The 12421-nt window shown below is 38.9% G+C and overlaps 5 protein-coding genes across 5 annotated transcripts; 2 read left to right on the forward strand and 3 right to left on the reverse strand.

Moving 5' to 3' along the window:
- The first annotated feature begins 12 nt into the window (after nucleotides 1-12).
- On the forward strand, nucleotides 13-2333 carry BATDEDRAFT_20166 (citrate (Si)-synthase CIT1). The gene is made up of 7 exons (XM_006680228.1): nucleotides 13-53; nucleotides 243-320; nucleotides 576-683; nucleotides 759-824; nucleotides 924-1465; nucleotides 1562-1979; nucleotides 2044-2333. Exons 1-7 carry the CDS (start codon nucleotides 24-26, stop codon nucleotides 2203-2205), a joined length of 1404 nt encoding a protein of 467 aa, XP_006680291.1. The 5' UTR covers nucleotides 13-23; the 3' UTR covers nucleotides 2206-2333.
- A 100-nt stretch (nucleotides 2334-2433) lies between these two features.
- On the reverse strand, nucleotides 2434-6548 carry BATDEDRAFT_90061 (uncharacterized protein; the record flags this gene model as incomplete). Its single annotated transcript, XM_006680502.1, has 13 exons — nucleotides 2434-2892; nucleotides 2974-3156; nucleotides 3243-3488; nucleotides 3592-3796; nucleotides 3895-4057; nucleotides 4155-4235; nucleotides 4325-4519; nucleotides 4602-4680; nucleotides 4755-4895; nucleotides 4991-5001; nucleotides 5096-5858; nucleotides 5921-6094; nucleotides 6300-6548. The coding sequence occupies 13 exons, from the start codon at nucleotides 6546-6548 to the stop codon at nucleotides 2434-2436; spliced, it is 2949 nt and encodes a 982-aa protein (XP_006680565.1).
- A 498-nt stretch (nucleotides 6549-7046) lies between these two features.
- Nucleotides 7047-8069, forward strand: BATDEDRAFT_12684 (uncharacterized protein; the record flags this gene model as incomplete). Its single annotated transcript, XM_006680193.1, has 6 exons — nucleotides 7047-7099; nucleotides 7330-7481; nucleotides 7565-7591; nucleotides 7670-7714; nucleotides 7795-7831; nucleotides 7916-8069. Coding segments are annotated over 6 exons (468 nt in total), but the record flags the coding sequence as incomplete, so codon positions are not given.
- Nucleotides 8070-8262: 193 nt separating this feature from the next.
- On the reverse strand, nucleotides 8263-9488 carry BATDEDRAFT_90173 (uncharacterized protein; the record flags this gene model as incomplete). The annotated part of the gene is made up of 5 exons (XM_006680503.1): nucleotides 8263-8391; nucleotides 8495-8653; nucleotides 8728-8964; nucleotides 9050-9329; nucleotides 9475-9488. 5 exons carry the CDS (start codon nucleotides 9486-9488, stop codon nucleotides 8263-8265), a joined length of 819 nt encoding a protein of 272 aa, XP_006680566.1.
- A 206-nt stretch (nucleotides 9489-9694) lies between these two features.
- On the reverse strand, nucleotides 9695-11465 carry BATDEDRAFT_17199 (uncharacterized protein; the record flags this gene model as incomplete). Its single annotated transcript, XM_006680210.1, has 7 exons — nucleotides 9695-10030; nucleotides 10109-10270; nucleotides 10339-10558; nucleotides 10626-10900; nucleotides 10991-11045; nucleotides 11097-11271; nucleotides 11362-11465. The coding sequence occupies 7 exons, from the start codon at nucleotides 11463-11465 to the stop codon at nucleotides 9822-9824; spliced, it is 1200 nt and encodes a 399-aa protein (XP_006680273.1). The 3' UTR covers nucleotides 9695-9821.
- Between the last annotated feature and the right edge of the window lie 956 nt (nucleotides 11466-12421).

Here is a 12421-nt window from a genome sequence, read left to right on the forward strand (position 1 = left end):
ATCCGTTTTTGAAAATCCAACAGATGCTTCGTTCCGCTGCTCATTCTGCGACAGTTGAGTTTCAACCCATCTGCAACTCTAATGCAATGTATTGCTAAAAAATGAATTGGTTTTGGATAACGCTGTTTTGGCTGTAATACAAGCTGCTGGCTTGAGTCTTGAATTCAAATCCATTCTATTGATTACGGAACCTTTTCTCTCATTAACTCATAACTGACTGTCAATCACTTTAAATACTGTAGATTTCCGCTGCTTCCTCTCGTCTTTCTAATGCAGCATTGACGACTGGCATTCGCTCATTTGCTTCTGCCAAGCCCAAGGTGCATATCAACTCAATATTGTATTTTGATCTTCAAATTAATTTTTTGGAATAGGGTTTGCATGCCATATTTTGACTGGAAACTTTGATTTGTTAAAAGTGTTGGATGTCTATGCAACCACTTTAACCAGATCTTTATTCAAACTGTATCTGTACTATCCTTTCTAATCAGCCCCTGTTGAGTTTGTTTTGATTCTACTGTCTGTTGATGCAGAAATTTAATGCCATGTTGTAATTGAACCCACCATACTTGTAGACTCTCAAGGAGCGTCTTGTAGAAATCATTCCTGCCAAACAGGCTGAAGTAAAGGAAATCCGTAAAAACTTTGGCTCCAAAGTTCTTGGCGAAACCACAGTGGAAATGGCAAGTTTATTATCTGATCGTGCATTTATGTGCTTATTCAAGTTGATAATCCCGAGAAATTTTCTGTTTCAATAGGCTTATGGTGGTATGCGTGGTATTAAAGGCTTGGTCTGGGAAGGCTCCGTACTTGACGCTGATGAGGTGTGTTATTGACTGCCACCATTGTGTTGAGCATCTATTCTATACACGGTATACACCGGTTGGTTGGAATAGATGCTTATTATCCATAAATATGTATAGGGCATTCGTTTCCGTAACTACACTATCCCCGAGTGCCAGAAACTTCTCCCCAAGGCTGAGGGTGGTGAAGAGCCCCTTCCTGAAGGTCTCTTTTGGTTGCTTGTCACGGGTGAGATTCCCACTGTTGAGCAGGTTCGTGCCCTCTCCGCTGACTGGGCTGCCCGTTCTGCTATTCCTGCATACGTCGAAGACATTCTGGATCGTTGCCCAAACACCCTTCATCCCATGAGCCAATTTAGTTTGGCCGTTACTGCCCTTCAGCAAGAGAGTTCTTTTGCCAAGGCTTACCAAAAGGGTGCATCCAAATCTGATTATTGGGACTACACTTTTGAAGACGCGAACGATTTGATTGCCAAGGTTCCCAGCATTGCTGCTCGTATCTATCGTAATACATTCAAGGATGGCAAAGTTTCAAATGTTGATTCTTCCCTCGATTACTCTGCCAACTTTTCGCATCTTCTTGGCTACAAGGATCCCAAGTTTATTGAGCTGATGCGTCTTTATCTCACTATCCACTCTGATCACGAGGGTGGAAATGTTAGGTATGCTTTGCGATACTCTACTAGAAACATAGATGCATAATAGTTGTAATCAATATCTTTAATTCCAATCATGTTTGTAATTTTCTTTGCTTGCAGTGCACATACTTCCCGCCTTGTTTCAAGTGCTCTTTCTGATCCATACCTTTCATTCGCTGCTGGTCTTAATGGTCTTGCTGGTCCTCTCCACGGTCTTGCCAATCAGGAGGTTCTTCGCTGGGTTATGAAAATGAAAGATACTATTGGCCTCGAACCTACTGACGATCAAGTTAAGGAGTATATCTGGGCAGGTCTTAAAAATGGCCAGGTTGTTCCTGGGTACGGTCATGCTGTTCTTCGCAAAACTGATCCTCGCTACTCTTCCCAGCGTGAATTTGCTCTCAAGCATTTGCCTACTGACCCCATTTTCAAACTTGTATCGCAGCTGTATAACATTGTTCCAGCTGTGCTTACTGAGCACGGAAAGACCAAAAACCCATGGCCCAATGTTGATGCTCACAGTGGTGTCCTTCTTCAGGTATTTTAACTTTAACGTTGGTTGAATGTATTGTTATATTTTATCTAATCTATTGCACTTGCAGCACTTTGGCTTTGTTGAACAAGACTTTTACACTGTCCTCTTTGGCGTTTCTCGTTCTCTTGGATGCATGTCTGGTGTCATTTGGGATCGTATCCACGGTCTTCCAATTGAGCGTCCCAAATCGCTCAGCACAGAGTCCATCAAGAAGATGTTCCAGAAATAAGCCTACTGATTTTACGCATCTAATCTCTTGGCAACAGTTACATCACCATCTCACCTTTTCTACTAGCTTTACATCTATTCTTTTTGAATTGCTTCTATCTAGAATGAATCACCGTTTTCATTTACTTGAAATGCTTTCAATTTATCTAAATCAGGGTTTTTATAGAATGAATGGCTTCAGATAACATGCTTATAGCAGAAAAAAGGATCCTGTGAGCTGGGTGAAATGCTAGTTGGTATGCGGTTTTTGCTGTGCCATCCATTTTTCTCTCAATCGTAAATCATCACCCGTGTTATTTTTAGGTTCACAAAGACAGCTGTACTTGTACAACACTGGCTCTTTAAGTGCCCTGAGATTGTTGCAATACTGTTGAATAGGTGTTGATGGTGAGCCAACCCCGGAACTCTGTCGGCTGTTAGACACTGGAACGATTTCTGTTGCACGCGTATACATGGATCGTAGCTTGTCCACATTGATGCATCCACTTTCGGTGATTTTTGGATTACCATCATTCATGAACAAGAAATCTTTGAGAAATAGTGATAGAATTGGAACATAGTATCTGCGATTTTTGTTGGGTTCTTCCTCAATGTCGTTAACGAGTGCCCGATACATTCTAAAGTTGTTTGTAGGTGATATCAAAGTTTCTAGTTCGTTGAGTTGTCGGACACGCTTTGCATCCGTTAGCTACATTCATTATTTTGTAAGTACATTGACAATCTACTCAACGTGGCATTTTGATCGTACTACCATCACACCGAGACTCACCTCCCATGTAGCCTTGAGACGACTCACAGCAACAACATTTAGTCCAGATACAATGGCCATTAAAGTATTAAAGTTGTTGAGCTTGCGACATTCTTTAGCAAGTTTGATAAAATTTTCAATAACCTTGGCTCGGTTTTTGATTTCAGGCTGAGTGCACACTTCTGTAGCAACCCAAAAACTAACCTTTTCATATATTATTTTATGGAAATATAATGTTAATATAGCTTCCAACACGCTTGGCTCATGCCTAGTCAACTATGTAGGCTTACTGTGTTGAATGCATTGACAGCATCGTTGAGTGGCCGAACCTCGCGTTCAATAATAGGATCTTTTTCATTTGACCAAACACGGAGAAGAAATTGAATGGGTTTTATGGCATTCAAGTACTCTTGTTCCCGTAATGTAAGATGCTTTGCCAATTCTGCTGGCTCAAAGTCTATAAATCCAAGTTTGGATGTCGTGAGTACTGGTGCTATTTCACTTGGGGGAGGCGAGTATGCAGCATAAAGAGCTTCCTATACCCCAAAGAAAATTCAAGTTTTGGCATTTTAATTTTGGATGAGTTTGGCAATTTCAAGTATAATGGCTTGTAAAGCAAGTGTATTCATGGCACTTTACCCTCCGACGAATGACACCCCGAAAGTGACCAGCTAGCAGTTTAAATTCATTCAAATGTTGGCTTTCGAGTGCCTTGTCTGAATCCAATGGACCAAATGACCCTTGAATTGCAGCAACAAATTGTTCTAGACTTTCACGCGCTTCTGGATAGATAAAATCGGGCGACCAAATCGTTTTGATCCACAAATACACAACCGATATCGTTCTATTGGGTTATAACAAATATATTACAAATGCCTCAGTTTAATGGCACATAAAAGAGTTTTCCTAGTATGAATTAGTTATCATTTTACTGATAATTACCTTATTTTTACTACAATCTTCCAGTTCACACTAAACAGATCATCACCAGCTTCTTCATCCTGAGGTATAACAACGTGCAATCTAGCCTTGAGCATGCTCAAAAATGCCGAAGTGCTAACAATATGTCTGTAGGTATGCAGCATCATACTGATAAATGCTTTATCTGCTCATACATGTTATCAATACGGGTGATTCAGCTAATAGTATCTTTACTCGATTGATATTTCGACAATCAACTACTTATAGTTTAATGATAGTACCTGGTCCATATATGTCAGTCATTCTTTCCACTAGCTTTTCAATTGTGGCTTGCACAATATGAAAGGGCGATTGAATTCCATCTATTCATCAGATCAAAAAATAATAGTAAGCAGAGCATTGCGTTTTAAATGTGATCAAGCTGGCATAGTCGAGTAAAAAGTTGTAATACCGGGATCGGGCTGGTATATAATTATGGCTTTGCCTTGGTCGTCAAAACTTCTTTGCCTACTTGGACTATGCGGCAAATCATCATTCATTACTTCTGCTCCTAAATCCATGGCTGCCTGATCCGTTAATCCTGTTTCGTCACGTAAAACTGACAATAGTGCATGGTATTCTTTGCCATACAAGTCCATATGATAGTCTAAATACAAAGCATGTGGTTAGTAATTGTTTGACAAAAACAGTACATGTTTATAGTATAATGAAAAATATTCATAAAGCACCTTCCAAGGGAACTTGTGCTGGGCCATGCCACACTGATATATTTGAGCTTGCAGTGTTAAGTGTACTAATCCACATAATCTACCAACATTGCATTTTATGATCAATTTCTATTGTCATGCAATGAGATTACCCAATCAAACAAGTAATTTTACCATATTTGCATACGATGAAGGATAACACCGCAGTTTTCCATCAGAATGAGTGATTTCAAACCCAAAATCTGTTGTGGATCGAAGAGGCATGGCAAAGCTATTGCCAAGTTTCAATTCAATGATTGGTTTTGAAGTAACCGACTAATCATGTATTCTTTGGTTAATATATGGTGCAAACCTTTATCAAGTATATTATTTAAAAGCATGCTAATATTCAATTCACATGCATCACTTACAGTATCAATATCTGTTTTATACCACCACAAAAATTTGCAATCATAGCGATAGGTTAGCACTTGTAATTCATGCAGTCTACAAACCAGATAGAAGTAAAGCACTACCTTTAAATGCTCTAAGAATATTATCAGACAATCTAAAATATAGATTACTACCAGTTGATGTAGCCGATTTCATATATCCTTCATGTGTAAGGGGTTCTGCATCAATCATCTGAATACCACCGATTGATCCTTTATAAGGGATCGATGCGGATAGTCGAGAAATATCTTGTGCAGAACTGGAACTGCAAATATCCCCATTAGTGCCATAGGTTTCAGCCGAAAATGTTGCATCTGCATTGAATGTTGGAGTATTGACTTGATTGGGAGTTGGCTGCAAGCTTTGGTGTGCCGAATTACATGAGCTTGGATACTGGCTTCTAGGAGTAGTTGTAGCCCATCTGTTTTCAATCCCGGGATCGCTTGTTGCCACAGATGTTAGAGATTCATCTATATTTGAATCGTTATTGGAAGAGGTGGGTAGCTTATTTTCTATAATTAAACTTTCTGGTCGATTCGAGGTAGTGGATTTTGCACGCTCGCGTCCAGGTCCTTTAAGAAATGCCACCAAATCTAGCTCATCATCCATTTTTGCCTGGCTGTTGGTCATAACCAACATACTTTTTGCCACCTCTTTGAAAGCTTGATCATGAAAAGGTTCAGGCTCTGCTGATACTTTTTTAGGTTTTTTGCGAAGACTAAAAAATGCTGCAGGTGATGATTGCTCCAATGACATATCGGATCCTGGCATAGTTGATGATACAAAGTTTCCGGACGTCGTCTTTCCAGCCAAATTAGTCACCTTTGACTTGTCCATCTCTAACCCCTAAAACCGCGTGACAATTTTTAGTAGTCTGTATTTTGATTGCATTGGATGCTTGGTTTTACCTCGTCTTTTGATTCCATTGCAGCCTTTAGCATATTGATGGATCCACGAGAGTTGCTTATTTTGCGACTGTATCCTGGATTATTAACCGATGAATCAGATCGCCTACGGTTGCTGGAGCGACCCAATGTGAGACTCTTGAAAAATCCCGGCGGCATGTCTGAATTGCGTCGTGGCTGTTCAGATTAATGATACAAAAAATTAATCAACGCCTATAAACATTCTTGAAAATAGTAGCAGATTATCATGTCGCACTATTATGCCTAGCTAAGCTGCGCCGTATTTGATATGTTTTACGTCGCTGCATGCCAATTTGTATCATGTGTATCCAATATTACATATCGACTGATTTTAATATTATATCCAAACAATTATACTCACTTGGCCAATGGCTTCTGGCAGTTTGCATAGCCGCATAGCTTTTGAATTTGCTTCCTCGACCGTATATACCTGTCCTGCATCGAGCCGAATCGTGCCATTAGCAGTTTGGGGAACAATCATTCCAGTTGAATAGTTGTACATTACATATCCCGCTCCAAACCGAGACCCAAATGGAATGAGCGTTCCCGCTTTGTAAAAAGTAGAGTTTAATAGACAAGACTGCGTATCTGAACGGTTGGTGTTGCTCATAATATGAATAGTGTTATGGTGTCAGATGCGAGTGTCGATATGAGCAATGTTGGTGTTCGCGATGCTAGTCTAATAAAGAAAATACTTTAAGCACAATGTATAAAAATCGGATGGGTTTTGCACTGGTTAATGTGAAAATATCAGTCTTGATATTGTTGAGATGATAATAATACGAAACATTTATTGATTTTGCTTCCGTCAGATACAATATGCTCATACATTTAAATATGTTTTCGTATTCAGAAGCACATTTAAAACACATTTCTGTAGGTATTGGCCAGATTTAATCATGATCCCTATTGGCCGATAGGTTGGCTGAGTATTTGATCCCGCATTCATCAAGTTTCCAACTTTATCCAAAATTGCAAATCTGCGACTCGGCATTACAGCAAAAGCCAGATGGTTAGTGATGCATTGAAGTAGGGATGAAGCTTTCATTCACACTCCTATAATTAGCATACAGACATATTCATATACTGATATTGTGCTATTCTGTAGATTGAGTACTTTATTGTATTCTCAAAGTACGGGAAAATGAGACTAAAGCGTTTGTAAGCCCCATTCTTGACATACTACATGAACATCATGAGCAGTATAGAAAGAACACCGGATAATACCGTTTTTCTTGAATGATATTCTCCAAAACACTACCATGGGTTTCTAAAAGATAAAATTAATATGCTGGTATACCACTTTATCACATATTACCTTTAGCTTGGACAATACATAATACCAACTACATTAAAAACATATTTCTAATTTGGCTTCATGGGAGTTTTAGATTCAAAACAGTTTCTTCTGGTAAAAAGTCTCAGATAATGAACGACACAATGGCACAGATACTCAAACGTACTAATGCAATGTCCAATATCCTGGATTTCCGGGGATCTCGTCTAATATATAAACGGTATGCAAGCTTGTATTTTTGTGCCAGTAAGTTCATGTATATTGTACAATGAGTAATGGCGAGCTCATCTGAAATAAGTTTATCAGCTAACAAACCCATTCCGTTATAGGCATTGAAGAAAATGATAATGAACTAAGTAAGGATAGTTGGATAATCTACAACTTGGTGGATGTACTGGATGCTAATTGTTAGACTTGCTACATTGATCCACTAGTCACACTGGAGTTAATTCAGAGATACGTCCAGCTTTTAGATGCATGTAAAACAGTCTTGCTTCAATCAAATGGTTTTGAGAATTATCTACAAAAAGCTTAAATGCAATTGACATGATTATTCTAGATTTTGGAAATGTGTGTGAACTGGATATTATCTACGGGTATGCTCCTTGGCTCTTTTCTCATTGCAGTGGTTGTGTTGATACCTATTGCTAGATTAACATAAATGCATTTGATTAAAATAGGATTGTTGAGGCGTACATCATTCTTGATGAACTATTGATAGCCGGCGAGATGGCCGAACCAAATCTACGCGGATTACTCAAATCCATCACAAAAGTAAGTGCATCATGTCTAAAGCTGTCTATTCACAGCATCATATTAAACACGCATTTTTGATTTTTAAAGTGCGAAACGATAGAACAGGACTTGGTTAGTGACCATGAGTATTTTAATCCCGCTGTAATATAAGCCTGCTAGCATCATTAAATTAGTTTTTTTGTAAAACATATATATCTGTATAGGCAATTATGGAAAATCTGATAGGGCATTCAGTGTTTTAAAATCACAGCAATGAAACTAGTAGATCGAATTAGTATTTATTTTTACGAGCTAGATTCCAGATGTAGAATTGTAGAAACAGTGATTTTTTCTGAAGCGATGGGTCAAAGACATTAAAGTTGGCCTTTTGCAGATTGGTTAAATAATTGTCGCCCAGTATCTATATGTTTTAATGTGCAGAGGTGTGTTAGTTTGGAGAACCGAATGAACCTTGTATGCATAAAAGTGATGAATATCGATATTTGGGATAAACGGTAGTTTACCAATGGCAATAAAGCAGGTATGGCAGTTATGGGCACATCTTTTGAAAACGAACGAGCAGTCAGGATCTGATCATTTGCACGAGTAGCAATTGTAAAGACTGCATCCAACAGATGTTCGTTGGAGCCAAACCTAAAAATATCTTCCGTGACTACTTGATGCTATCCATTATAAAAAGTGGTGTTGTCAGTAACATAAACTCTAATTCAATTTAAACTAGTCGAGAACAATCAACCTGAGCCATGATTTCTGTAGGAAGATAAAACCGTTGCTTGGATATATTAAATGGCGTGCTACGCAATGCAGTGGTGATCCCAATCGCTTTTCCACTATGACTAGCAGCATGTTCTGCATTGACATCTGTCACTCCTAATGCCTCCAAATGCAAATAGATAAGAGACGACATTGTATTCTCTGAATATGCCTCAAGATCTGCAATAGTAGTGTGCTGAGTATCCCTCAGATTGGCTTCCTATTAAAATATCAGTTCTGGAATTTCCCAAGCAATATACATGTAGTTTGATCTGCCAAATATAATCAATAACATAGATTCTCACCCGAGCAGCAAGTATTTTTGTAAACCACATGCGTGAAAGTCTTGTAGATTCAAGCGACTTGGCCAGCGCCATCATCACTGGATGGTTTGGAGCAGATCCTTGAAACGTTTTTTCAATGGCATCCCGCCACCATTGTATTCGCATGGATCCAATATTTACATCTGTTACTGCATCCCGAATAATAGCTGTTTCTACATTGAATGCCTTGAGTGCCCACACAGTTTGACGAGCAAATTCGGGCGTAAAAAGTGTTATTAGAAACTGTTCATAGTCATGCGTTCTAGTGGTTGGTATCCATATTACATTCAAAAAATATTATTATTATGCGCCGTGCAAAATACATTTGAATGGGAGTATTGATCAACTAATGAATAGCAAATGACTAGAATCCACAAGTCTTGTATTGAAAGTCATTGGAACCCTACCTGACTAAATCCATGCAGTACTTTTCAGACTGATTGCTTGTAAGTAATTGTCTAGATTGCAATCTCATTATTCCAGTGGGAATTTTAATTCTCTGAGCCGAATGTCTATGAGCGAGCATATGCATTCTGAATATCATGATTGACAATACTGAATTGACAAACTGAATTCAATTGTTTTTAGTCAAGATGATCAAATGAAAATTTAACAAATGCTTTTATTATCTGGATAAAGTCCAGTTGCTAGATTTTTATTGGGTAGTGCATGACAATCAGAAATAAATATGATGATAATGTAGACAAATCCAAAATATTATATACAATGAATAAAGTTCAAACGCATGTAGTTCTTATTTAGAACCCAGTAGCGATCCTTCTGCATCTGCAATCAGAAATTTGTCTGGAACCATTAAAAAATACTTTTCCATGGCTTCACGGAACCGATTTTTGTATTGTCGTGGAGTAACAATTGTTGGCTCTTTTCCTCCACCGCCAAGAAATCCAGTTTCCTTGACCCAACTCTCTAATTTCTTGTCCCATGTAAATGTCCGAATAAAATCTGCAATGGTACATTCGGTGGATAAGTATAGTTTTTAAAAAACTGAAAATCATTGATAAACAATCAGGTCAGACTCACCAACAATGCCAACAACTAGCTCATTTGAGTCACTGTCAATACCCACAAGCAAGGAATAGTCCATGACATTTAGTTTGGATAAAAATAAAGTATCGTTCCAAACAGATGCACGCAAAAGCCTTTTGCTATGCTCTCGAATAAATAATGGCGAATCATATATAACTAAAAATGCATGTGAGTCACTCCACAATCAGTCAATTTCAGATGATATTGTAGTTTAAACGACTCACATTCAACCAGATTTTCGTCCATAAGAACTTCATTTTGCTTTCCTGTAGATTGAACGTGACGGTTCCGCATTGATCCTTTCAAATCAAATATCCGCGAAATAGACCGATCGTAAAATAGATTTTCCATGACAAGAAGATCCATTTTGATTGTTTTCCCTGTAACTGGATTCTTGAATCCAATGCGATAAAATCCAAAAATCTTGGCCAGTACTGTCGGCAACTACCATCAACGTTTAAAAATCAATCATACTTGTAAAAGCATACCAGTAAGCAAACATATCACTTACTTCATGAAAAAAGGCCCGTGACATGTATTCAAAATACTCGGGTGCAAACTTGTACAAAGCATCCATTTCTGGTCGAGACAGTTGTTTTGCAACCAACCAATCATCACGAGTTTTTAAAAATGTAGATCCTGATTTGCCACCAGATGCTTCCCATTTGATGCATCGAGCCAACGATTGCACATACTGCTCATCTGCACCACAGTTTCTTCTCAAGGCATCAAATTGCTCTGCAAAAAACACTTTACAGTGCATACGAGTAGGACCATCCCAAAATTCTGCTCATATATATGTAGTTAATAATCTGAATATACATATAGCATAGTGTGTAAACAACACAACTAAATATGGAAATTAAATATACATACGGTATCGAATGTGCGTCCCAGTTCCTCGAAGCAGCGTTTCCTCGATATCACCAAACTGATCATCAAAATCTATAGAATAGCGAGATTGCTGCATATCTTCAGTTACAACTGCCGCTGCAGGAGCCTGCGAGGCTGCAATTGAGTCGGTGTTTGTGCCTGGTTGCATGGATACAAGCTTTTCTTTATAATGCCGTGAGCCCAAAGTAAATGCCAGGATTGATGTTGGTTCGTCCTCACGAACAATAATGAGAGAATCTGGAAATATATGCTCTGTTGGATTCCTGTATAAAATACATATGCATTGCATGATCAGCCCAACAAGTGTATGAAAGCTTGAAAAGCCATGCCGAGTAAACATTCAAAGTACTTACGAAGGATACGCTATTGGTAAAAAGTTGGCTGGATTTCCATTCCAAATATTGGTAATGGATTTCAAGATCGAAGCACGCTCATTAGCAGGACCAAACTGAGGCATAGAAATAATCGGTTCAACCTCTGCAGCTACACCAGTGATCATATTCACTCCAGCCAGTGGCTCATCCTCGTCTGCCAAGACCTGGCCCTTGGATAACCTTTTACTACGTATAGGCAACTCCGTGTCTACACCTGCCAGTTGAGTGACACGAGACCGTGGCTTTAGAGAGAGATGGCGCGGAAACATGACACCATCATCAATCTGTTCATGCAATGGAACATCGTCTTCCCGCTCTGACCCAATTCGACTCCCCCCACCAATTGACTTGACTACAATTTCAGCATTTGATATCGCGCCAGCCATAAAATTGGTGGATGCATGAGATCCACGCGACGTAACTGATGTAGCTGAAATGGTTCGATGTAAAATATCAGGCTCAGGTGATGATGAATTGTTATTACTATTGTGTATCCAACGAACAGGTTTTCCTGCTGCAGTATCCGATACAGTATAGTCTTCTGGATCATCAAACATATTGGGACTTGTAGTAATGGTATCAGTTTTGGCTACAGCCATTTCGTCAGGAGCGTGATCTGATGGGGATGATCCCAGCACTGGCGCATTTATATGTGCATTGGGATTGTCTAAGAGAAATAGTGTGGTTTTCATCCAAGCAAAAGACAAGCGACGATCAATAAACACAAATGACGATTCCCCTTGTACGGAAGCTGCTTGTGACGCATATATTGGCAATGGCGGAGCCATACGTGACTGGCCTAGCTGTGAAAGCTGAACGGACAGAGACGCAGGTATTGATGCAGTGGTATTCATACCTAATGCAACCGATGAATCGTCTTTATATTTTAAAAATCAATCCAATGTTGAATAAACATGTCAACATCATGCAAAATCGCATTAAATGTACCATAACAAGACTTTAAATAATCAAAACACCTACCATGAACTGAAATGCAATCCTCGTCCATTCGATCTGCCTCTAAAACTTCAACCATTTT

This window comes from Batrachochytrium dendrobatidis (genome assembly GCF_000203795.2).
Source record: "Batrachochytrium dendrobatidis JAM81 unplaced genomic scaffold BATDEscaffold_9, whole genome shotgun sequence".
Taxonomy (NCBI): domain Eukaryota; kingdom Fungi; phylum Chytridiomycota; class Chytridiomycetes; order Rhizophydiales; genus Batrachochytrium; species Batrachochytrium dendrobatidis.

Excerpts from the sequence above, each read along its gene's own strand:
- BATDEDRAFT_20166 (XM_006680228.1), top strand. The coding sequence starts at position 24 with ATGCTTCGTTCCGCTGCTCATTCTGCGACA. Across the intron at positions 54-242 it reads CCGCTGCTCATTCTGCGACA|ATTTCCGCTGCTTCCTCTCG; the intron begins GTTGAGTTTCAA and ends TAAATACTGTAG. Across the intron at positions 825-923 it reads CCGTACTTGACGCTGATGAG|GGCATTCGTTTCCGTAACTA; the intron begins GTGTGTTATTGA and ends AAATATGTATAG.